At 33.3% G+C, this 27,497-nt stretch overlaps 1 protein-coding gene across 2 annotated transcripts; it reads left to right on the top strand.

Moving 5' to 3' along the window:
* Nucleotides 1-815: 815 nt before the first annotated feature.
* LOC147073379 (uncharacterized) lies at nucleotides 816-27,497 on the top strand. 2 transcript variants are annotated; one of them, XM_085945466.1, is made up of 6 exons: nucleotides 816-1,500; nucleotides 19,907-19,992; nucleotides 22,611-22,973; nucleotides 23,287-23,431; nucleotides 24,111-24,970; nucleotides 26,117-27,497. In XM_085945466.1, the coding sequence occupies exons 3-6, from the start codon at nucleotides 22,959-22,961 to the stop codon at nucleotides 26,642-26,644; spliced, it is 1,548 nt and encodes a 515-aa protein (XP_085801592.1). In that variant the 5' UTR covers nucleotides 816-1,500; nucleotides 19,907-19,992; nucleotides 22,611-22,958; the 3' UTR covers nucleotides 26,645-27,497. The 2 variants fall into 2 exon arrangements, with proteins under 2 accessions (XP_085801592.1, XP_085801591.1); XM_085945465.1 differs by lacking the exon at nucleotides 816-1,500 and adding an exon at nucleotides 15,425-15,677.

The raw sequence follows: 27,497 nt of genomic DNA, 5'->3' as shown, positions 1-27,497 counted from the left end.
TAAACAGATTATTACTGACAAATAATAAATTGTTTTATTACCATCACAAAATATCCTTCCAATGTATACATACTTGCTATTTTCAAAGCCATTGGTTGTAATAAACTACATAATATTATATTTAAATATCTATACCTAAACGACTTGAAAAAACAATTATTTTTATTACATTTTTCACAATTGATTAATATTCTTCTAGCTTCAAAAGATTACCAAAAATATATTTTTAAAAATATCATTTTAGTCTGTCGTTCTAGATTTAAATTTCGCGCGACATTCGTAGCCGGCGAAATTCTAGAACATTCCATTTCAATAAAAAGAGCTTTTTAGACATTATTGTGCAATTTATTGAATAAAATTACATTTAGACCGATGTATTAATTTATTGGGAATAATTTTACAAATTCCCAGCTCTGACAGTGGAGGAAAATGCAGGAAAAACTTATGAAAATAAAAATATATATTTCTTGAAAAGTTTCGCTAATATTGTTTTTCTCACTCATGCTAATATAATCGGTATGTAGTTGTCTCCTTTCGGTTTTCATCTGGTGGTAACTCGAGGAACTAAAAGAACACTCTTATTCAATACAATAAAAAATTTCGTTTCTTTACATACTGTGTATCTTGAAACTGTAAGTTACTGTGTCTCGTTTATACTCGTGGTATTTAGTATTGTATTTCTCTTTTTACTCACAATATTCGGGTCTCGTGACCGGTCTTGACTAAACGGATGATGCAATTTTGACGGTCATTTTCAAATGATACCACTGCTCGGAGGCAACTTCATACTACATTTTCATATACTTTCAGACGTCATTCTTTCCCAGACATTCAAGTTATAAAGTGCGTTTGATAATAAATTTATTTCCTGAATTTTCAACTATATTGACAGCTGATTTCATTGTTAGATGAATAAAGAATTCATACGTTTTCTGAAAACGGAGATAATACTCGCACAATATAATATTGGGTGTTCGATAAAAATATAACGATATCGTTAGTAAACAATATTCTGACTTTCTTTTTGTTTAAAGAAAATAATTATTGTACAGTAACAAGTGCATATTAACCTATTACATTAACAGGCTTTCAAAATAATTATAACTGATAATAATTCTGTTATCAATAGATAAACAGTTGTTACACAGAAGTCGTGTTTGATTATATTAATAATAATAAAATACTTATAATTAAAACACTTAAAATTAATAACTATTGTGAAATATTATCGATAAGTGAGTTAAATATTCTTCATCTGAATATATTAATAACACCAGAGGCGTGCACACTGGCTTTCTCAAGGGGATCGGTTGTAGTTAACATGATTGGCCAATCGCAAGTTTCCCAAACAAACAATCAAAATATTTCAATTCAAAATCTCAAAGGAAAGCACTATCACTGTTGTAAGGTCACAAAAAAGTATAGTGGGATTTTTAAACAAAATTACTTTCTTTGTAATTCTACATTTTATATGCGAGGCCTGACAACAACCAGAAAAATGTAAGTTTTTTTTATTTATTTTATTATTAGGCATAACATATTATTTTAGGTAATTGTGCCGCAGAGGTGGACACGAGGTTATATATATTGTTTTTACGAAAACAGTTTATTCCATGTAGACAATTATAATAAATTCCTTTTTCTGTCGGCGCACCGGCTTTTCGATCCAATAATCGTTAATTGAAAATTTGAAATTTTCATACTTTTTGATGTACCATTATCATAAACTATGATTATATGAGGTAATATTAGGTTGGGGTAGGTTAGGTTAGGTTTGGTTTGGTCTAAAAAAAATGTTTAAAATCTCATGTCCACCTCTGCGGCACATCTACATTATTTTATAACACCATTTTTTCATACTTCCTGATTTATCATCCAATTTGGTTTCCGAGCGGCTTACGCATCTGCCTATATTCTATATTGTGGTACCTACCCAGGTTCATATATTGGGTCTGGCAAATGCACATGTTGTTTTTTCAATGTATGTTTAGGAGTCAGAGTATGAACTTGATAGGTTGAGCAAGTGGCTAACATCAATTAAGTAGGTATCTTATAAAAACAAAAATCTGTTTTGAAATTGAAACCTCGTTTAAAAAAATGCAGCATGTAGGCATGCCGAACGTTTTATCAATTTTAGCAGTGGTCGTTTTCATTACGTGGAACCCCACCCCCACCCCTCGAAAGGAGATTTTCATGTGCGATTAGCGCCATTGTATGTTTAAACTTACTATAGAAATAATAGTTATGTTGCCAAGTTTATTTAGGATAATATTTAGATACTATTGTTAAAATACGCATAATTTATAAGATGGTACCTACTTACTTCCTCAGGGGCGGATTTACCACATAACTAAAGGGGCTATAGTCCAGGCCCTCCGGAAAACGAAAAATATATGGCCGAAAAATACGTTGTTTTATTTTAGTAGTAGGTTCTAATATTTTATTATTCAATGCTGAATATACTAATGTATAATAATGTCTTATATAAAAATGGTAGATTATTTATTGAACTTAAATGCATAATTTTGAAAGCCCCTCTACAACATTCTAGAAAAAAATAGCTATTAAACTTCGATTAAATGATTTCACAAACAAATAAGCAAGAGGAGTAAAATCAAAAATTAAAACACGTTTTAATATATTGGGTTTAATGGGGGGAGGCGCATTAGCCCGGGGCCCCTTCAAGCTTAACTTAAATCCGTCCCTGTACTTCCTACAACACAACCGCCACAGCATTTTAGTATATTACTACCTAATTATTATTATTTATTAAATTGTAATATTTTACACAGGTAGAATAGTGTCACATTCTTATAGCAGTCAGTGACGTCCCGTGGCGGTAGGCAAATTGAGCGTCGCTTGGGGGCGGCAAATCGAGGAAATTCATCTGGAATATATATAAATAGCTACCAAAACTTAGTAATAACGAAAATATCTTTCGATTATAAAATTGAACTTACTGGTTTTGTCAGGTTCACGATATCTAGTTTACTTCCGTTGCCCTTCGACGTCCTTGGTGACCAGAAACGACACGTGCAGATTTACGAATAATTAGTCTGATATTTTGTTAGTAATGTAACAATACAACACATTTATTACATATTGGACTGATGAAAGGATGATAAAAATAATGTATAAAAAAAATGAGGCGGCATTTTGGCGTGGCCTAGGGGCGGCATTTTATCTGGGGACGTCACTGATAGCAGCACATGTGACATATTTAGGTTAGGTACCTACTTTCAAATAATAATTCAAAGAGATTTCGACGTGGCCCAATGCCAGAAGAATCAGCTGTCCTCCATATACCTACCTAGCTTTATTTTCACAACTGTTTTTTTGTAAAATAATGTACCTACTTATATACATACTTGGATATAGTTGTTATCTCTAATGACTTCCTGTATTTTTAGTTAATGACCATCCGAGTAAACCTTACTAATTTATATCGTATGTGTTTGTTTAATCTAGATTCTCGAATCTAGAATATCATCACTTAGATATAAAATTATATTAAATATTGTAGAATTCAATATATTTTCACATACATATTATATACATATCACTTCGTGTCCGGAAACTTGTACGTATGCAGTTCGCCGTATCACACTTCACCTTGAAATATCACAACACAATCACTGCTGACCTGTTAATTAGTATTTAATTACCACATTTAAATATCATGTTACTTATATCTAATGGCCAGTCGCGGTATCAGCACTAAACTAAAGCACCTCTTTGGGTAGTATATTACTGACATTAAATTCATATCTAAATAAAAACACGGTTCTTGTCGGTGTACAGTTTACAGGAAGCCAACAGCAAACAAATTTTGAAAATAGCCAATAGGTATACTGGATTATTTGTTAGGTTAGGTTAGGTTTTCATTCTTGAATTCATGAATTTTGCCAAAATCAGCTATGAAAATTAAATTAATTTTCGTATTGAATCTAATAAAATAATTTTCCGATTTTCTTTCCGATAAGAAAGCTCACGGTGAAATGTTTTGCGTACAATTTACATGTAACCATATCACTTACCCTTACGTTATAATACTTATAGAATTATCTTCATACATACATACCTATTACTTACCTACCCAGTAGGAAATTCCCAGCAAGTAGAAATGTATAATTACATCAAGAAAACCAGTATAATATTGCAGTAGATTTGCTGGTAATTTAACAATAACCGGGTCGTTCATAATATGAGGTTACACCCTAAGGGGGGGTCCCATAATATAGTGTGGTAATAATTTATGCGACAAAATATAATATCATCAACAAAATGTTATACTTATAGATTCGAATGATCTTTTTTATAATCTTGTAGGTTTATGTAAAAAAACTATAAGGAACAAAGCTAGGTATAATAATATTGTATTCTTGAAAACAATTGGGCGGGTAGCAGATTTTCCTCGTTTTTTTTTGTTTGGATCGCTCAGGCCACGTCATCCGAAAATTGCAGGTCCGTCGTCGTATAGGTACAAACACGTTGGCAGAAGCCAACATTTTTATTACGCGTGGCAATCGGTTTTCTGTGATGACGTGGACCAATGTGGATGTGTTTCCTGTTTCCTCGCACCGTTAACTTCATCGACATAATAATATTATAAAACTGACGAAACAGAATAATTATTACATCTGTATTTTTGGACATTCTTATCAATTTGTATTGTTCTAAATTACGTTTGGAGATAGGTAGGTACTAAATTTATCGGAACTATTCGAATCAGTAAAGATACAATATTCGTATGTACAAGAGGGTTAAAACGAAGTACCTACTTACATCTATATAATTAGATGAACAATATAATAATAAACATATTATAATTATTTCAAATAATATGTTGAAGAAAACCTTATTAGACGATGTGGAGCCCTAAATCACCCACCAAAAAGCGACCACTAATTTCATACAATCTCTTTACTTACTTCCTTTTACACACCGTGGGGTTGCTACCGAAAGTTTATAAGTCGATAATTTAGGTTTTTAGAGTTAATGGATTATGTATATTTATATAAATATGAAAATATGTATCCACGTAAAGCACAAAGAAATTAGCGTTATGCCTGATTTTAGAGGGTAGGTACCTATGTCAAACTTTCAAATTATAATTACTCGATAGTTCATAACATGATTTCAAAACTTATCGACTTTTAACAGCACGTCTTGTCGTCAGCCATATTGAAACTTGTTTCAGCGACCTATATAGGAAATCGCAAATGATTTAATCTAAAATAATGTTTAACATACCTATTCAATTTATTTAAAGAAAGAGAAACAATAAAAAGTCTTTATATCGAAAACATTCCATGATGGGGATGAAATAGATTTAATCTACTTTCGGGATCAAATATTCGAAGTAATCAGTCCGTTACAATGCCAACTACCTCCACTGGGTTTTATTAATATCTACTTATTATCATATTGTGTTAATATATTATTAACCATTAAATAAAACTCATTATACCTAATAGCAAAATTAGGGTAAATTCTGAAATTAGTTGCAAAGTCAGTAACATCAGCTGATATTGATAATATCTTATTAGACAGCAAAATATGTTTTTAGAATGAAAATTTATAATAATTTAATATGTTTATCGGCGCAAATACCTATCCTATTAATTACAATCATTGGTAGATATTATATTATCATAACACCCGCTTTTTTATAAATAAAAGCTTGCACATATTCCTATGTAAGTGACTTTGCAAAACTAGTCCCCTCAATTTTATTATCGTTGTTTCTTGTTATCTTTGGTGATATTCGTAATGTCACTGACTGTTCTATCTCATTTTTCCAAATATAATAAATTAAAAACCACGCAATATATTTTATGATCATACCTACATACAATATTATTTTTGACGCCACTGCAAAAAAAAAAATCTTTTTTTAAAAATAAAACTCGTTGGATCGTATTATTTGAAGTAATCTGTAATCAGTAATCACATTTTCCTGTCCAATACAGTAAGCATACGTTGTACATTAATCTGTTTTGTGGCTGTGTTAGAACCAGTAACTCACCGGTCAGAAGCATACGGCGATTTGGATTAATTAACTTGTTATCATCCATTACCATCTTACGATTAGTGGCACGCTTAGTGACGTAGAGGCCCGATGCACTGGCGGATTTAGAGGCCCCATACGATAAAAAAATGGTGAATGTTTTTTAAATTTTCCAAATAATAAATACTGAAATTTATGTATGCTTTGGGTATTGTTTTACCAGAGGTTTACTGAGGTCCCCTTTAAAATTTCCTTACAAATCAGTTGCGTCATTTGCGTCAAATAAACGCGCCGCTGTGTACGATCCTCTATTTCCATCAGTGCCACAGATTAAATTCCACGACCACAGAACAGATAGTAAATATAATTCCGATAGGCTATATACCAATACAGTAAATTTTGACGCAGGATTTTGAATATATGAGTGTCCTACGAAAATAAAACACGCATTTTACACGTGCAATAGTGTGTAATATACCAATATTAAATGAGCGACAATGCATAAACCGAGAGCAGTCGTCTGTATTCGACGTATGGCGTAGTCTTGACACGTGTTTAGATTTATCCCGTATTCTTCCTTAACTCGAGATCGGTTGGCTGATTCTCCTTACTTGTTAGGTATTTTAGTTCCCATTATTTCTGAGTTCACTGTCCGCAGCCTGCCACAAGAGACGATGCCTAAGGCGCCGATTGATTTTGAGCCCCCTCACGATAAAAATAAAATAAAAACCATAAATTCCAACCACCAATGTAGTTAGGTACCTAGTGAAAATAACGATGTATATATTCCCATATTATCCAATTATTGTTGAAGATAGCAGTGATGACAGTGTTGCCAACCGTACTATAATTATAGTATTTGTACTATAATTTTGGTCCGCGTACTATGTACGATATAAAATAGGTATAGTACGCCTAAAATACTATAATTTTGAAAATCGTACTATAATTTTATATAAAAGTACTATAATTCTGCATTTGCCATTTCGCAATCGAGTGGTCTTCGAAAATTTGGAAATCTGCGGCCCGCGGCGAAATTTTTCCCAAAAAAAACAAGCCGACCACGAAAAATCGGGAACCTGCGGCCCGCGGCGAAATATTTTTCCTAATAAAAACGAGCCGACTATGAAAAATTGGGAAAATTTTCATTTTCAACAGATGACAACGCGTACTATATTTTATCTCCAAATACTATAATTTTGGAGGCTCTATACTATAATTCCACTTTTAAAATATGGCAACACTGAGTGATGATGACACATAATAATATTAGTGTTTTTTTTGTGTAAAAGTAGATACGAGTACAATACAGAGGAAAGATTAACATTGTCAAAAAACTCTGTATGTATAGGTATAACAATGTCCAAATTGTACTGTTAATCAGCTAATTTATCAACGATTTCACTCATTATTTATTAATATTCACGGCGATTCTCGGAACTGCTCTCCAATACAACAGTAAACTATTATTAATGCCTCTCAAAACCTGTTTAATATTCACAACAGTTTTCCTCTTCACTTGGCTACTGAACAGAGGCAGCCTGAATTATTAATATAGCGATACCGGAAAATACTATGGCAACACTGATAATTCGGCATACTTTTAGATCCGTAATGAAATGTATTTTTTTTTTTGAATATCGAATTACCCAGTGGCATGTTTAGGTACAGAGGTACTAACTGATTCAGAGAGCCCACGATACATACAAGAAAAACCATAAATTCAAATTACTATCAACGTAGAGTAGGTAGGTACCTATACGTTTTATAACTTTGCACTTTTTTGCACTCTTTGCTATTTATACTGATAATATCCCTCTGCCTGATTACCTCGCATAAAATTATATCAAATGTGAAATGATATTCACTTGTATTAATATTTATGTAGTGATAAATTAAAAATATTTTTAGAATAAATTAAGTAAATACATCATTTTCATCCTAGAGCCGGAGTACAAAGTTATGAAGCATATTATATTCTAGACTCGGTACAGATTTATAAGACGGTTTTGTGTAGCTTTTTGTGCTCAAAAATAATCGTTTAAACTAAAAGATTATATACAATAAAATTTAATTAAAATATAATAATACCGGCCAATGGGTAGCCATATAAAGGAAATTCTATCGGATAACAAATATTATGTTGGTGTTATTGACCGTCTTAAATATTAAATTCACCTCTACCTGGTATAATTATACCTCTTTCATGGAATCAAATCCTGTATGTAACTAATAATAATCATTATTAAAGATGGCGCACAATAATACTAGTGCTCTATGACTAGTTTTAACTGTTACGAGGCCCCTTTTAAATATTCTGACGAATCGATTGCGTCATGTGCGTCAAAGAAAATCGCCCCTTTAAATTCTTACTATAGTGGAACAACTTACTATACTGCACACGAATTACATCCCAGGGTAAGTTTACTTATTGTTACCGTAATTATTTTCGACTGCTCTTACGTGAAGCCTACTGCATCGTTTTCTCTCCCTCGGCGTCGCTCTAACCGCGTCATGTTTTCTGTCAAAACTATCGAACTTCACGCTTATGTAGCATGTATACAAATGTGGTATCACTTTGATGTTATTATGTATATATTAATAAAGACAACAAAAACTCCTATTATCTATTTGTAGAACGTCACACATTATAGGTAGGCAGGTAAAACGGATTATGCCCCCCAAAAATCATTATGTAGTTAGCTACCTATTATGAAAGTGAAGTTGAAAAATTATAGATAATTAGTGATATTCCAAGATTTATTTGACAGGATTACACTGATATAAAATACCTATTAACCGTGAGTAGTTTTCTTTCAAGTCTGAAAAAAGTTATCTTGTACAATCTATAAAAATCACAGCTTTTATATTAATTTATCAAGTCAACCAAATCACTATCAAGCAGGTATTGTATTAAAAAGTTCGTACACATTATACCCTCTATTGTAGTCATGCCTCCCGGCCCCCACATCTTGAAGCTCGCCCCCAGGCCAGAATCTTTGACGGCCCCCCTACCCATCGCTAGGATTAAAGGCAGTGGGACTCTTTACAGAATCGTTTTCTAAATGTTGTTTCAGGTAAAATTAAGGATATTCGGTGTATTTTTAGTGATTTTCTTGTATTTATGAATAAATCCATTTGAATTATGGAGTCATCAAAAATTACATCACACAACTAGACATTTAAAAAATGTTAAGACTAGAAATAAAATAGCGCCGCAGGCTACTTTTTTCCGCGTTAAGGCAAAATTGTGATGTGTGTTGATAACACTTATCAGGTCGACCCGCCACACCGGGCCCCCCAGAGCCCTGTCAGCCCCACCTTGTTGGGGTCATGATTGTAGTAGTCGGATCTCTTTGACCACAGCAGTTTCGAGGTATCTAAACAGACTTTTGCGAGGATTGGTCGTTGGCAACTGTCTCAACGGGCCGGGTCCATTTTTTTGCATACAAATTTAATAAATACCTATAAAATAGGTATTTAACAAAATCAACATGTAAATATAATTCAATTATTGGGATATAAACCCACAATCAACCAATCAGGAACATAACGAGATGGCCTTTGCTACTCGCTGGGTGACACACAATCGTGACACACAGGTGAATAGAAAATTACTTCTTCTTCATCAGGACCTCCTGACTGAAGATCGGACGTCAATCATTATCATCGTTTTATAAAAAGTTTACATTATACTATCAGGGTTGTCATGTATGCGTACCCAAATCTTTATACTGTAGGAACCTACCAATTATATTCTATATCGAGTTGTCATTTAAATTCAATTAACCGAACTCATTTTATGATCGATATTATCTATCATACAATGCATAGCTACATACTTCCCGCATGTATATAATTTTAATTATATTAAAAACAATGATTCATAAAATAATATGTATGATTGTTTTTATGACGTAATTACAGTGTTTTGATAACGCGTTTGTGAGATATTTTAATAATTAGGTACATTATGGTATAATAAATCACCTCGTTTTTAATAGGCAATGGATAGTTTTTAAATTGCAATCATTGCAATCATTTTGTGTAGTTTTGGTAAAGAAATATCTCGATTTGTTGTGGACGAGAATTGTTTATTTTTATATAAAAAGGGACAAAAGCACAGAAGAAAAATTATAAGGAAAGGTATAGAATTAGGTTACTGTCAAAGAATTTTGAACTAGATTCAATTAGTAATTAATATTTTTCTCAGTAGGTACCTACTTCCCTAGTCTCCTGGCACTTAACCCAGTAACAAATGTATTTTTTATTACAAAGTTTTTCTTAGCTCGTATTCTTATTTGTCCGGTAAAAATCCTGTAATCGTTTTAATTAACTAACTTCCCGGCTAGCTAGACATTTGAAACTTTAAAATATATCAGAACACGATGCCAATGCATTTTTTAATATTTTTAGCCATCTTTAAGTAGAATTGAATTCATTTTCATTTAATTCTGTTTTGTATGAAAAGTTATTTTGACACCATTATTGGTTGCTAAGCGGATGGTCCTAGCAACTAAATTATTAATATATACGTGCGTTACTATGGAAATCAAAATGAAATGTCAATATGACATAGTCAATATGATATAGTCAAGTCAAGTTTATATGATTCAACAGAAAAATTAAAAACGTTGTAAGTATATAAAAAGTTCTTTTTATCTTGTAAAGAAACATTTAACAAGTAAAGATAAAGTTCGCCATCGCTGGTATAATCTATGTTTATCTTAGTAATAATGCGATTATTATCATAAAAATCCCCTTGGCCATAAAAATAATCAATATGAAGAGGCATCCGTGTACCTATTTACCGAGATACGAATAAGTAGGTAGTTATACTTAATATGTTTAGGTATATGGAATTCCATCTAAACAGTACACCTGTGATTTTATTATCAGTGAACATTATCATTGATTAATTACAATCTTTGGACTAAGCGGGAAGCCCCTACTGCAGTGTTTTAAGGGTCCCCAACCTTTTTTGTTTGGGGACACTTGAAACATTTTGTAAATTCATGCGGAATCGCTACCTAGCTAACACACAAATGACTGTCCGTAAAACGGACTCTAATTGTACGTTCTCCACAAGATTTTGCGGATTTTTTTATATTATTGGTGGAACCCCAGGGTTCCACGGAGCCCTGGTTAGGAATCACTACCCTAGTCCCAAGATAATAAAAATTACACCCGCCTAACCTAATCTATTTTCATGTTTTATGCTTTGTGAGAGTGAAAGATGTTTTTTTGTTGCTTATATAGAACTTACGAAAGGGTTAATAATAATTGTCAAACCGAGCTATGATACTGCGCTCACTTTTTGAGATTTACTATCAGTACCTATCTACATCTGGCAAATAATCATGGATAAGAGCAGTGGCGCACCCAGGATTTAATATTGGGGGGGGCCCAAGGAGGAGAAAGTAAATAAGTCCCATAGGCTCTTTTTCTTCTTCACACCCTAATTTCTCGTTGTCTATTGCACTCGGTGTACCTACACCATGGTCTCCACATCCTGAAACGGGCCCTCAGGCTAGGATATTTGGCGGGCCCCCTACCTACCGCTAAGATTAAAGGCAGTGTGAAACACTACATTAACGTTTTTCAAATTGTGTTTTAGTTGAAATTAAGGGTAGTTATACAGTGAATTATTGGCGATTTTCAATACATCCACATTAATAATGAAGCTGTCGAGTATCGACACATAATAATCAAAAAATATATTGCACAATTATATAAGTAATTGAAAATGTTCATGGCTATGAAGTATAATAGCGGCGCCGCAGGCGACTTTTTTTACTATTAAAGCTAATTTGTGATGTGTGTTTATCTCACTTATCTGGTCAACCCGACACGCCGGGCCCTCCACAGCCTGGGCCCCCAGGCTAGAGCCCTGTCAGCCCTCCCTATCCATGACCTACACCACTCCGGAATTCGAGTGGACACCGAGAATTTTTTTGACAGTTCCATTAGGGATTGGGTTTCTAAAAAAACTTGACATTAGTGTTTCGAAATTTTTGTGTTAGAAATTAAAATCTAAGAAATTGTTCTAAAAAGGGTGCTGGAGAATTACAAATCATTTTTTTGCCTGTGTTTTTATTTGTTTAAGCCCAAAGGTTTATTGGTTTTCAATTTCAATGGTTAAAATCATTCTGATAATTTTCATGTTTGGGTGGTGTCAGGGCCCCTTGCCCCCCCCCCCCCCTGGGTGCGCCACTTTAACCACCTCACTTCAGTGTGAAAAATCAAACATTCGTACTTAGCTTCCATAGAAAATAAATGCAAAGTTTTTTTTAAAAATGCCTGTTTTTAAAGGTCTGGATTTGATATATTGGTCTATTACAGGTTTTAGCACTGCGGTAATAAAACTATAGATTCCCTGTGTAAATAAAACAGTGCGTAGATATTATAATGTTAGGGTTTCTTGTCTTTGCGAGGGTAACAAATCATTTTAATGAGCCTAACATTGACGGAGCACCATCCATACAAATTCCTCCATGATATTTTAGATTTTTCTAAATATGAAGAAATATAATCAAAAACATCTTGTCATGTCGTACGCTCGGTGAGTTCTTTGCAGCATAGATATTGATCCACTATTTTGTTTTCATTTATGAAACGAAAACCTGTGAGGCCAACGGTAGACGCGTGCGATCTATTCGGCAACATCGAAATCACATTAGATCTTTCATCGGCTTTCATAATTTCATGAAGGACTTTTTCGGTTTTCGCTATTTCGCGGATTTTTCTGTTTTTATCATTATTTTCGCGGTGTACTTGCAACAAGCCAGCGGTGCACCGGTTAAGAACCACTGGTCTAGAGCCACAATATTTATGCTGAATTCCACCGAAATAATGTTTTTTTTTTAATTTACACCACCACCGACTGTGGTGGGCATGGCCCCCACATCATGAATGTTTGGCGGGCCCCCTTACCCATCACCAGGGTTAAGGGGAATGTGATGTTCTACAGTAGTGTTCCCAAATGGTATTCCGTGGATTTAACTATATTGTTAAATAATTCCCTTGAATTCTTGATTTGTCGGACCTCATATCATATTATCGATCGTTATCATACTATGAACCACTGGTCGCGACCCTCTCTTGTGGTAGCCAAGTAGCATTCGACCCTTCGATATTGGATGAATAACCATTTTTATTTTTATAGAAACACTAAAAATAATTGTAATATAAAAAGATACACGTGAATTATTATCATGTAGTTACGTATATCATATTTTCATCATACTTCATATTTTTTACGTTAATTTTGATGAAGTACTGAAGTAGTATAGCGCCACATGCGATTTTTTTTATAATATAACAAATTTCTGGTGTGTGTTTATCTCACAATTAGACGAGCCGCCACGCCGGGCCCTCTTAAGCCCGGGCCCCCAGGCTGTAGCCCTGTCAGCCCATGGTGGTGGGTGTAGTCGTACTTTTCGCCGAATTTGTATCGTCGATTTTGGGTTTTTTAATAGTGAAGTTCCAAAATATTAATTGAAAATGGAAAAAAAAGTATTATTGCATTTAACTTATAGGTACACAGCCTAATTTCTCGTTTATCGCACTTTTGTCTATTGCACTCGGTGTACACCACTCCGGAATTCGGATGGACACCGATAATTTTTTGACATTTCCATTAGAGATTGAGTTTCTAAAAAAACCCGACATTAGTGTTTCGAAATTTTTGTGTTAGAAATTAAAATCTAAGAAATTTTTCTAGAGGGTGCTGGAGAATTTAAAATCATTTTTTTGCCGTGTTTTTATTTGTCTAATCTATTGGCTTTCAATTTCAATGTTTTTGGGGTGGGCCAAGGCCCCTTGGCCCCCCCCCCGGGTGCGCTACTGGATAAGAGTCACGCTTGAACAATCAAATTATTCAAATTTACCAAACAAATGAAAATCAGTCGTTGATTCGCGCAGCTGATGGACGACTTCGTGATGTTTATGACGCATAATATAGGTAGATAATCGTCCACCTGAGCAAGCCATCCATCGAACCGTGAATTAATTTCGTACCACATTGTACTCTCTAACTCCTAAATGATGCCCCAACACTAAAACGTCGAATGAATAGGTACTGGACATAATATCGCCGCTGTAAACGAAACGCTGGTCAACCAGGTACAATTTATTATTGACTCCTTGGAAGCCAACACTAAGAATTATTATATTATATAGTGCTAGAAAGTGTCAAAAAATTGGACCTCCAGAATGCACTTCGTAGAACAACCATGGTGGCCATATTCCCGAAGTCATTTTCAAACTATAATGCCATGTATTGGATCTTTCGAATAAAAAAAAATGATTAAAATTTAATTTTTCTTTCTTTACAATAATTTCTGTCGGCCTTAAAAACTACCCTTCACAAGTTTTTTTTTTATTTAGACGATTTTAATTAATATAACTACCTACTTATATTAAAAATTAATTTATTGTCTTTAAAAAAATCACCAACATCAGTCGTGGTCGATCCTCTCCTGGTCAAAGATCTTCCCTAGCGCCTTCCATTTCGTCCGTTGATCCAACCATTGAGTTCACCTTAGGCATGGCCCCCACATCCTAAAGCGGCCCCCCAGGCCACAATGTTTGGCGGCCCCCCCAACCTATCGCTAAGGTTACGACTAGTGTAATGTTCTACAGCAGGAACTCCAGGGTTCCGTATATTTTCGACGACCCACCACCGCCGGGCCTCTCCTAAGCCCGGGCCTCCAGGCTAGAGCCCTGTCTAAATTACTTTCATAATTTGTCCAGCGACTGTCCACTCGGCGAGTGACACGTTCAGCCCATCACCCTTTCACCAGCATGGCGTCCTCTAATACCTACTATTTCTTGTCTGCCACATCATTCGTTTGTTTCTTGTATGTAATCCCAACATGCACCTTTCCATATTGTAATAATGATCTTACAATGATAATAATTAAAACTATCCATGCAAACCACTCAATTGGTTTTCGAGACCTTACATATTATTATGTGGATGGCAATTCAATAAGTAAATCAATTATGTCATATACCTACCTACCATATTTAACAAATTAAGAAACAAGCATATCCAAATACAAAATAATTTATAAATAATTCCAACAAAATTTGTGCGAAGGTGTATTATAATGATTTTATGTATTTTAAAAACACCGAAAACATTGTATGAATGTAGACCGCCATTTTGTTTACAATTCACGCGATAAGAAAATGTATGCCGTACCATCCTGAAGTTTGCAATATTATTTCCTTCACTTTTCCCTGTTCACTGGATGTTTTCCTTTTAGACCACCTCGTGACCTACGTACGTCATTTTACGAACGCAATGTCGTCATTTATCGCCTCTCTGATTGGCCGGCACGGAATGAATTTAGCGAGAGTGGGGGCAGCTGATGTTTTTTATAAATTTTCTGCCATGCTGGATTGCACAACATTTAATTCGTGTTTCTGCTGGCGTTCACACGCGCCTTGTCAGAGTTCTCCCGGCTGATAAAGCATAATATAATAAAATATAAGTAATATTATTATAAAATATACCGCAGCGTATTAAAAATATATGTGTATAGAGGAAAATAATAAGATACATCGTTTCTGTGCCTATAAATCTGTTCTTTGCTATTGAAAAATCTTTGTGACTGTATATTACTTTCTAAAGTCTACAAGGAATTGCGCACAGCGAACCGTAAGTATTTTTTTCTTTTTACTAAATTATCCATTTTAAACATGTACCCACCTTACCACTGTATTATATGATGAATTATTAATAGTATTATTATCAAAATGGACCAATTTATAATAAAATACATTTGTCGTAAATAATTTATTAACCCCTACCAACTTATCTACACAGTGCCCCAGAAGTTATAATTGTCTAAAACTAAATAACATTATTTATTAATTCTAAATTACGTAAATAAGTAAATTTATTCTGACATTGTAAAAATACTGTAAAATCATAATACCTATTAATGAAAATATAACGTATGTTTGCTATAATGTATTGAGTGTGAAAAATATCACATTTAAGTAAATGACGTGTTTATAAAACTAGGTACGGTATCTACAGTAACGTCCCGAGGGCCATGGGGGTACGCAGGCTATGAGTTGCATAGGATATAATACAAATACATATTACAACTTTTTAGAACAATGACTTTCACGAAGCAGACGATACAGTCGCTTCATTATAAAGTACCTATCGACATCTTTGTTTAAAAAAAAAATTGATCTTAAATAATATTTGTACTTAATATCTGTCAGCGCCGCAGGCCTCCACGTACTTAAAACCCCCACTGTATGAGAGTAAGTTTCGTGGAAATACTCTTAATTTTCGGTAGACGGTGTCGATGTAATTTTAGAGATTAAATAAATAAATAATCGAAAATGTACTTATGTAGGTAAATGTAAAAAATGTAAAATAAATATTTAAGGAGACGGATTAAATGCGGCACTTTGCCTATGGACGTCACTAGGTACCTATTTGGATAATGTTACATTTTTTACACAGTGAAAAAAAAATTAATCTGAAATATAATATACCTAATGTATTCCCGCGTATTTTTGTATTCGTACAATTTATTGTATCACAAATTGTCCACCATGACTAACATTATACGGTAATCTTGCTATATTGTGAAGCGAAAAAACAGAAAAAGCTATTAAAAGTTCATACAGTTAGGTAAAATGTCAAAGTTCGACAAGAAACAATACCATTAAAACACCATTAACCTTGGTTTGTCCCTATATTATTATCTAACGACTACATCGTGAAAGGAAAATAGATCAATACATACGAAAATTCTATGAACCCGCTTATAACTACTGAAAAGTTATGTCGGTAAAAATGAATGCGACGATGACTTGCGTTTTCGTGAATGACGCACGCCAGAAGCTTCCAAGCGTGGGCGAAAATCAATTTCCCGCGCCGGTTCTACACTATTGTAAACAAACATTACGACTCGTGAAATTTCCAAAGGGGTGGCAAACAACACACCTATAACAAACAATTCGTAGAAATTCACATAAATATTACTCATCTCTGTTATTATTGATCATATGTTTGATGAGTCAGACTGTAATCTATCTCTACTACTGTCGATCCATAGGTACATATTATTATTAAATTTTATAACTAATCAAACTTTAAACGATTTTTAGCACATTTCTGGCTAAATTGATATATGTATTTTGGATGTTATCCAATCTGATTCTCGTCACATAATCAAAATGAATGAAGAAAAACTATTGTTTTCATCTTATACATCTTTTCTATAAACTAGATAGCTAAATTCTATGGAAGTAAAGCTAAAACTGCTCTGAAATAATAAAAAAAGTACAGTAAAATTAAGTTATATACATATATTATTAGTTATATACGTACATCATTATTTAGAATTAACAATCGCATAAAATGACAAATAAAACACTGCGTATATAAACCAAAGCATTTCTTAATAATATTAATACTATCGACCGAAGGAACTTGATGGAATTTGAATTTAAATTCTAATGGATTTAAGTTTTGTACTATTCTATTTGATTCGTTTTAGGTTTTGAGGATTTATATATGCTTATCGAGTGTATTAGTGACATGGTAGGGGTTTTTTATAAACACTTCAAATATTAATAATTTGTTTGTTAAATTTTTTATTGTGATCCTTGACTTAATAGGTGGGTGATAAAGTTTTTACCTACTTCTTGTATTAATTTGTTATATGTGTTAGAGTTAACTGTATTCGTTGTCAGTGTGTACCTATTTGCCTTTTATTTGGAGAGTGCACATTAGTGCCTGAAGATGCCGAAAGGCGAAAGCTGGGTCGCAAAAAACGACTCAAATGGAATAGTACAAAACGTAAATCCATTAGAATTAAAATAATAATACATTCAATGCTGCCAATGCAGATAATGTTAATAATTTCTCTACACAGTTATCAATTAAATGTAGGTAAGTAATACAAAAAGTTCTTCATATACTTAAGTAATTAATTTTATTAAAAATGATTACTTATTGCATCTCCAATGTTATTAACGATAGAGTTGAACATATAACTTTTGACATTTCCAGATGTCAATTTTAAGTCTATTTAATTGTTCGTAGTTTCCGAGAATACGTAATCTACCTACCAAAATGTAATTGATTTCATATTAAACGCAATCAGCAGTTCGTTCAACTCTGCTACCACGATGTTCTTCGAGTTTCTAAAACAATAATTATTATTGTTTTGGACCTGAATTTGCCTTTGAATTTCCCGGTCACTCTGTAGGTTTACGCCCAGCCGGTATAAAGTCAAAAAATTATTGCGCAATGTTTAATTTTTGACCCGAATTCAACTCGCCTTCTATTATTTGAAATATTTGGCGCCCCTTTACAGGTGTTCGCATTTCCACGAAACAAACATCGAACATCATTTTGGCAGCTAAATATTTCAAAGAAATCTTCGAATGATTTTCACGTTCTCATTTTACCCACGTGCCAAGCTAACATACCTATACTAGGTACCCCTTAAATTAGATGGAGTATGAAACAGCTAATAATTAGAAAATTATTTCATTTTGTACAATTTTTAAATAAATAATATTATAAACTATAATTTGTCAACCGGATGTGCATATTATTGTAAACAACCTTGGGAGATTTATCCTGTCATGTCAGATTATAATTAACATGTACCTACCCACTGATAATCATATAGAATGGTAATATTATTATTTTTTTAATGTACCATTGACGTCATTCTTTTTAAAATAATATGTTTTTATGCAAATTGCCAACACAATGCTGTTATATAAACAGATGTTGAATCATTTCAATATTTTTGATGCTACAAATTAATTACCTACCTCTACCAACTTATATGGACGATTTCGCCAAATGCCGGCCGCGAATCTAGCGTGAACATTTTTTAGCGTTTCGACATGCACAGACTTGCAAAGTCTGAAAGATAACATGAGTCACCTGTTTTTTTCTTTTTTTTGGCATCGGCTTGGCAACGAGCTCTATCTGGTCTCGATGTTAATCTCTGTTCGAATTTCAAAATGGTAGATAATATAATAAACAATAGAGAAAATATTGTGTAATGTTTGTTTTTGGATTCCTAATTTAAAATTTCTGCAAAAATACCATCGATATTAATCTCTGTTCGAAATTGTAAAATGAATAAATAATAATTAATAGACAAATTTTGAAAATGTTTGTTTTTGGCTTCTTATTTTAAAATATCTAGTTACAGACTTATCTGTAGAATAGCCAAAAATGGAACTACTCATAGGACGCCATTTTGAAAAAATCTTGATTGGGTAGTTTTCGACAGTGGCTCCCCCCATACCTTTCAAATTTAGAATACCTATCAATATAAAGTTGTTAGTATGAGGTACCTACCTAGGTTATAATAAATTATTATACACATTGAATTATCATTCTGTTTCAACCTTGAAAATGCTATTTCTGCAATTAAATAGTCACACACTCAAAGAATGCTATATTTTATCTTATCAAGTTATTATTTTTAATTATTTTATCAAGTAGGATCATGGATTATAAATTAATCTTTGATAATCGAGCCTCCACAGGGTAGAGGTGTGTATTAACAGATTTTTTTGTTTTTACGAGAAATGGATGTTAGCCACTTGCTCAATCTGTTGTGTCCGTTCTCTGACTCGAAACACAAATTGAAAAAAATATTATGTGTATTTACTAGAGTCGCTAGACCCAGAATTCGAACCTGGGACCTTCGACATTATAAGCCGCTCTAATAGTTAGCAACCAATCCATGATTTTGGAAGGAGTGATAATAATATGTTAAAAAAAAAACTACGGCAAGCTTCACACCACAGAAATAAAGCAACTATTTATTCATTGGCAACATTGATTTGTTCTATTAATTGATTTTTTCTATTTTTATATTGCTTCAGGTTGAGAGTCAACACAAACCGCTTGTTGGTCTCTTGGCAGGTGGCGTAAAAGGCTCGCCATTTCATTGAACCCCAACGGAAATAACGTAAGTCAAAACCCCCTTCTAATTCAATTAATAATAAATATACCTTACCATTTAATAATCTTAATTTAAAAAATAAGTGCTACATCTAAGATTTCAGTCGACAATCAAAAGATCGGACCCTGCTGCAAATTTTTTTTAAAGAATTAATCTCGGTAATCCGTTGAATTATTTCTATATTAAGATATTTTAGTTTATATCTGCCATTGCAATATTTATTGTCCAGGAGGAGGACAATTCATTTACTTAATATATATTTTATATTATAATATATTATTAACCTTTTTATGTTTTCTTGTTTCCAGAAATAATTAAATACTTATTAAATTATGGATATATTTTCATTCTAATTATTTTATCTGTAAGGTATATTATTGACATAACATAAATAGTTTATTCAATAGAATAATACATACATTTTATTTTCTTTGTTGTCTGTGATATCAAATATGTTTTTTTTTTAAATTCTTATCTGCGCTCTCTAAGATAATTCGGTTTATGCATTAATGCAGCTTTGATAAGAAAAACAATTTACTTCAAAGCAATTAAATTGGTAATAAAATATTGCCATGCTATGAACATGATGCTATTAGTCAAACGGGTGTATCCACAATAACACAGTTTTGAGTTAGTAGTTAAAAATATTTTTTCTTGCTTTCAACACCCAAAATAGCTCATTAAAATATACGATTGTAATTAAATATTTTTTATTTAAACCCTGCGTGGAATTTTAGTCTGCGACAGTAATTTGTCTCTGATTCATATTATACATATCCTTTCGATGTGCACCATTTATTCAATAACTACGTCAAAATATGATTTTAATTAATTTCGAGTATGTTCTAATACCCATCGCAATATAGATTTAATTTGTTTGGGCATGTTTAAGTGCTCACAGGTTATTAATAACTGAATGATAAGTAATTAAATGTATAGATTGATTACTATTTTTTTATTATTTCTCTGTTACATCCAACGAAAACATTTGCATCCCAGTAGCAACCTCTTAATAATTTTGGTTGATGTAAAGTCCGTGTGATGCTTATTCTAATTTAATCTATATGATCAAGACTTGCAAACCTCTAATATCCTACAATTCCCTGCATAAGCAAACGGCCTACAGATTGTAGTATTACTACAGTTATTGACAATATAATAAAAATTACTACTGTAGCTGCAGAGTCATAAAACTAACATTTTTAACTGCTATCTCAAAACTGTGTTATTGTGGATACACCCCTCCAACAATGGGGAACATGGCGAAGTGGTCTCGCCACACAAGTGAATTTTACTTGTATGAAATGGCTTTCAGCATTGTCAGGATACTGTGAACACGCACCGATAGCAAACATACAATCGACACAGAACATAGTCACTTACATATATAATCAGTAAGTAAACTATATTCTACGTCCATTGTACGTTAGCCATTGGTGAGCGTGCATAGTGTCTGAAGATGCCGAAAGGTGAAACTCAGGTCTCAAAAAAACAATTTAAATGCAAAAGTAAACTTAATAAGAAGTAAAACTTATTTTACATCTGTATAATATCAGTAATATTGAATTCCTCAAATTTAATTTTTTAGTTTATAGTTATTTCGGTTGAAACCATTATCTAGAGCAAAACTATAAGAAAAATGGTTTATTCTTGTTCATATATATAATTTACAGAAAGAGACAATACCAACTTTATTATTCATTTGTATTTATCATCATTGTATATTTGTAACTTAATATTAGCAGTATTCTGGAAAACTTATTAAAGCAGGTAATTATTTTTAAAATAAGATTTTTAGTGGGCCTATTTCTAAAAACTTATTTTAAAATCAATTACATTCATAAGATTTCTAGAATATCAATTTGAATAATTCCGTGTTGGCGTGAATATGTTGATAATTCTAAAAACATCAATTCTTAGGACAGCTAAGGTTGGTTTTCTGTGGTAAATCAGGAATGTTTTTAAATTTTAGTTTGTTGAGATTTTACAAACATTTTACTAAAATTTGAAAACATCCAAAAACATATAATCTGATTTACCACAGAACGCCAAACGTAGAAATAGCTGCCTTGAAAATTGATGTTTTTAAACTTATTAACATATTCACGCTATACACGGAATAATTCAAATTGATATTCTAGAAATCTTATGAATGCAATCGACTTTAAAATAAGTTTTTAGAAATAGGCCCACTAAAAATATTATTTTAAAAATAATTACCTGCTTTAATAAGTTTTCCAGAATACTGCTAATATTAAGTTACAAATATACAATGATGATAAATACAAATGAATAATAAAGTTGGCATTGTCTCTTTCTGTAAATTATATATATGAACAAGAATAAACCATTTTTCTTATAGTTTTGCTCTTGATAATGGTTTCAACCGAAATAACTATAGGCTAAAAAATTAAATTTGTGGAATTTGATGTTATTAATATTACATTATTGTAATTTGAAGGTCTTAAGCCATCTACAGGCATCAAATAATTGAATCGTATCGTTTATCGCTTCTCAAAATTTATTCAGATTGTTTCAGGTTTTATTTATCTTGTGATGTTACTAACGGTCAACATGTGAAAACGTGTGATCATTTATTTTACTTGTTAATTTGTTTTAAACAGTTCCGTTCAAGATGCATACTTCAATCCAAACCAGACCGCTTTCACAGCGCGAGGAAAACAATCGAAGTATTATCGCCGGAGGAATACGGAAATATACAGACTTCCGAGGATACACGACGAAGGTCAATTCAAATCAGACGGAAATCGGTATCTCTGTCGGAAGCTTTGCCACCAGCAGTTCCCTTTACTCACTGTCAATTCCAACAGCCGTTGTCTCCCTTTTCCCTTTGTGTGTCCCAAGATCCGCTGACTCACCTCGACCTTCCATCGAGCGGTCTCCTTTCTCCCCACACCGACTCCTTGAATCTGTTGGATCAAATCTTTCCAGAGTGCGATTTAGGCCTGGAAATGCTGTCAACTCAGGTAAGGATTGAAATGACCTCATCATCATTGTATTTTTTTCATGTCCTTGGATTGCGTCAAAGCAAACATTGACCCGACAGCCTGCCCCGCATCCACGCAGGCAGTTTCTTCAATACTCCCGACACATACCTCGGAGAGTCAGAAGAGCCCGGTCAGCGTCGACGACTTCCTTGGGACATCAAAAGCATACAATGATGATCGGACATGGAAAAGTGCATTACAATGCTTGAATAGCATCATTCAATCAAGAGCTCACCAGGAGAGGTCGCTCGTCGGTTGCAGCGGTGGCTGACGGATCTGTTTCTTTTTTCAGGACTTCCAGAACTACCAGGATATACCGCAAGTTGCCACAGAGGAACCGAAAGCCGCAACAGCAAATATGGATTGCGAAGGATTCCAGGATCTCGAGGATTGGTGCAGAACGCCCAGTACCGGCGCCATCACACACTCCTTAATCGGTATGCTTTTCATTCACCCATTGCAGAATAATACATATTTACACGTACGTTTTCTTGTTAAGGCTGTGATAAAGCGTACTGTCACCAGTAAATCCATGCACGTGTAAACGTTGTATATTATATGTAATACTAATTACTGTGATAAAAATGTGTTTTTATTATCGATAGTCGTTACAATTACGTAACCATGGAAATATTCAAAATGTGCCCCGGCAGATGTTCAGGGTGATGAATTTTAAAAAAACAGTGACCCAGCACTATTTTATTCAGCACCACACCATTTATGAGAAGTTAGAATCCCATTTCTTATGGGGAAATAATTGGTTGACATACACTCCTTGTTAAAAAAGACGATGACGTTCACTCTGCGGAGCCGGAGCCTCATATACATCACTTTTGACCAATGAATGATACTTAGTTTTTTGTGTTATAAGTATTAACTTTACCCCATTGTGAAAAAATGATTGAAACCATGTGTGCTTTCGACTCCTGACACATTTTGAAGGTGTAATATGCTGATAAATGAGACATATTCGTTATTTTGTAGTTTTTACGTTAAATGTTTGCACACATTTCTTGATAATTAACGAATTATAGATTAGCTTTGTAAGCGAAATGAGATCTCACATTTGGCAACAAGACAATATCATAAAACTTAATTTTTTATTTTGAATTGCAGATAAGGATTACGGATTTTACTATGAAAATACTGAAGAAAAAAACATGGATATCGTACAGGACGAAAAGCATTTCTGGGAGGAGTTTGAAGCGCCCGCAGAAGTCTATCCTACAGACTACAATGCACAATCGCAATACCAAACTCTCATCACAAATCCCGAAGACCACAAACTCACAACTCCAATCGAAAGCGTGACAGACTGCCTCGATTCCACCAATCAAGGCTTTGAAGCCAGCGGATCGCCCGTCACCTTTGAAGATTTACCCGTATACGAAGAAACCATTCAGTTCGAGTCGCAAGATAATAATATTACCATTGAGTATATAGACCACCTGTCATGTTACTCAGAAGAAAGCAGTAAATCAAAATCCCCTATTGAAGGATGCTTACAAGAGTACGATGATTATCATATTTATGGAGTGAAATCGTGCGACAACGACGTAATGTTGTCTGTAGATATAAGAGATACTTTAAAAACGCCTAGCGCTAGCCTGTATAAGAGTAATTATAGTGTAAATGATGATACAACAAAAACAAGCAACATTGATTTGCCGGCCGATTATGAGAATGCGAACTTCAATTTTGCGCTGTCATCGAATGTTAAACAGAACAATGACATCATGATTGAGAAAATCATATTGAATAGTCCGCGCTGTCAGAAAGAAATGGCCAAAGCTACCGAGCCCGCAACACATGTTCCCGGTGTCTGTGCGAAAGGTCTGAAGTTGGACCTCAACTTTGGAAGTGGTACACTGCCTAATTCCAATTTTGTCGGTGATGTCTCGACTCCCGATGTCCTGATGGCGGTCGAGCAATTGGAGAATGATTCAAAGTATAATTTCAAGCAGTTCGCCAATGATGTAAGTAGACACATAATATCAGAGTGCTTGAACCAAAGATGTTGAAGAAACCATTTTTTAAATTGGTGCCTATTTTTCTGTATTATTAATAAACAATGAATGCCTTTCTGACTGAAATTGTATAAAAATTAGTGGCCCACTTCATTTACATATATTTAGGCTCCATTTCTATGGAGGAAGGTTTTCTTAAACACCTTTGGTTTGAATTAATCATAGGATACTTACTAAACCTTTTCAATTAAAACACTTTCTAGAATAGTATGGTTGGATTGGTGCTGTAGAAAAGTAAATATTTTTTATTTTCACGCAACACTGAATACATTTTTGGAAATGAATTGCAAACAGTGGCCTGATAATCCAACACATTTTTAAATTTTTGAGGGCACCCAAGATGATTTGCGGAACCAATCCATCACATCATATTCCTACGGGTAGATCCAAGCACTTCGATATAATTGCATATTATGGTGTTATAGTGTATTTAAATTTCTCTGAAGCAGCTTGTTTACCTTGCCCACCCCATGTACAATGTTGTTTAATTATCAATAATTCTTAGATTTAACTAAGCTTAGAAAAAAACTGAATAAAAAATTATCCATAAGTAGACGGAAAAATACATTTACAAAATGACACTTTCTGATATTAGAGTATAAATTGTCACAGTGTCAATGTGACGGAAGATGGAATAGGTGTTTGTTCATTTTTCTTTTTTTAAATGTTCTGTAAAACGAGTGAATATCAGAATAATGCATTTTGAATGCAGAATGGTGGCTATATATTATAAAAAGACTTAATATCGGAAAATACCGCTTTTCCAAATTTAATATGTTAGATTGTGCCATTTGCATCTTTTGCTGGTGTGTGACAATTATTATTAAAAGATATTTTTATAATTAGGTATTAAGAAATCGAAATTTAAAAAATTACAGCACTTTTGCCAAAAGCGATGTTGCCATATTATTTATAGTTTTGCTAAACCACTTATGGATAGGGCTCATAATTTTATATCTCTTCATCAAGTCGTCGTTTTTGGTAAAATTTTATAAGCATTATTGGATTTGTTCACAAATGTATGTAGTTATTATTTTAGCAACAAGTGTTTGATGAATTAATCATTATTTTTTATTGTTTTCTATTATTTTAAAGCACCCAACGATTTCTGATCCTACAACCAGTGAAATCTGCGTTAAGGAAGAAGAGGGATCGTACTCTATCACTCCACCAGACACCCCTAAATCGCCGCCGCGTAAACGACGCCGTGATAGCTCGGAAGATTCCGACGCATCCTATGTACCTCCGAGCGTCGTGCACAAGAAGTCACGAAAAACCAGCACTCGGTCGAAAGACATACTGCAGATTATCAGCACGCCCGTCAGGAGAGGCAGACCTCCGAAGCACAGAGACAGCGTTAGCAGCAACGGAACTAATTTCGCAGACGATCAATCCGCCGCGTCTTCGCCGTGCGACAAATACAGGGAACGCAGGGACAAGAATAATGAAGCATCCCGAAGGTCTCGCTATAACCGCAAAATAAAAGACTCAAAGATGGTGAACGTCGCCGATGATCTGGAGTCCCGGAATAATCTGCTGAGAATCAGGGTTGCCGAGCTCAAGAGAAAGACGGAAATATTGCGGGATGTTTTGTTGAAATCCATTAGAAACGAACAAACTTAACACCTTCACTTCAACTATTCTAGAGTTTGGATTTTTAAAAGAATTGCACATTTTGTGATGAATTCAATTGTGTATTTAATGAAAGCACTTCTTCATTTTAAAGAAGGATTAACATTTGTTCAAGAATCCTTTTTTTTATGTTTTGACGTGTTTGTATATAATTTTTTTTCGCAGGATATGAACTGAATATTTCAATATTTTTTTGAACAATCATATTGAACAGTTCATATGTGATCAAAATAATAAGTAGAAAAATTATTGTACATTGGTAGTTTCTTGTTTTTTTTACTTTTCTATGGTTTATAAGGGTGAATTATAATAATCAAATTAATACGTAATGTATAATAAAACTAGAACGTATAGTGTATACATACATTGATTAAATATGTTTAATTTTTTTTATTTCTCATTATTGTTATCCATAATAGTGTGAAATTTATTATTGGTACTGCATACAAACATACCTTTTATATGAATATAATAACTACATTCAATAAGCATAATAATATACGACCTAATTAATTTTTATAGAAGTTGTACCATAAATTAATAGAGATGTTGAGAATTAAGAAGAATTTATAAGCGTTGAACTTTTTTAATCATAATATTTTTTTTGATACAAATATTATTTGAAATCATGTTGTCTATTGGAATAATATTATTTTAATTTGTTTTTTCATTACAATGCATTTATTATTAATTTATGGAAAAAATACCTCCAAGAACAAAAAAAACAACTTAGTTTATAATATATGCATAAAAACTATGTAATTATTATCCTAAGAACTCACAAAAAATTGAGATTGTATTTTTCGTGAAATTAAATATAAATTTATATTGCTTTTAAAACGTT

This window comes from Rhyacophila brunnea, unplaced genomic scaffold (genome assembly GCF_057557595.1).
Source record: "Rhyacophila brunnea isolate RB1 unplaced genomic scaffold, BYU_Rbru_1.0 scaffold_18, whole genome shotgun sequence".
NCBI lineage: Eukaryota > Metazoa > Arthropoda > Insecta > Trichoptera > Rhyacophilidae > Rhyacophila > Rhyacophila brunnea.
The sequence above is the reverse complement of the archived record's forward strand: the minus strand, read 5'-3'. Positions and strand labels throughout refer to the sequence as shown.

Bases quoted from the DNA above. Each gene is read 5' to 3' on its own strand.
- LOC147073379 (XM_085945466.1), top strand. The intron at 23,432-24,110 runs GTATGCTTTTCA...TTTGAATTGCAG, and splicing joins CATCACACACTCCTTAATCG to ATAAGGATTACGGATTTTAC. The intron at 24,971-26,116 runs GTAAGTAGACAC...ATTATTTTAAAG, and splicing joins TCAAGCAGTTCGCCAATGAT to CACCCAACGATTTCTGATCC.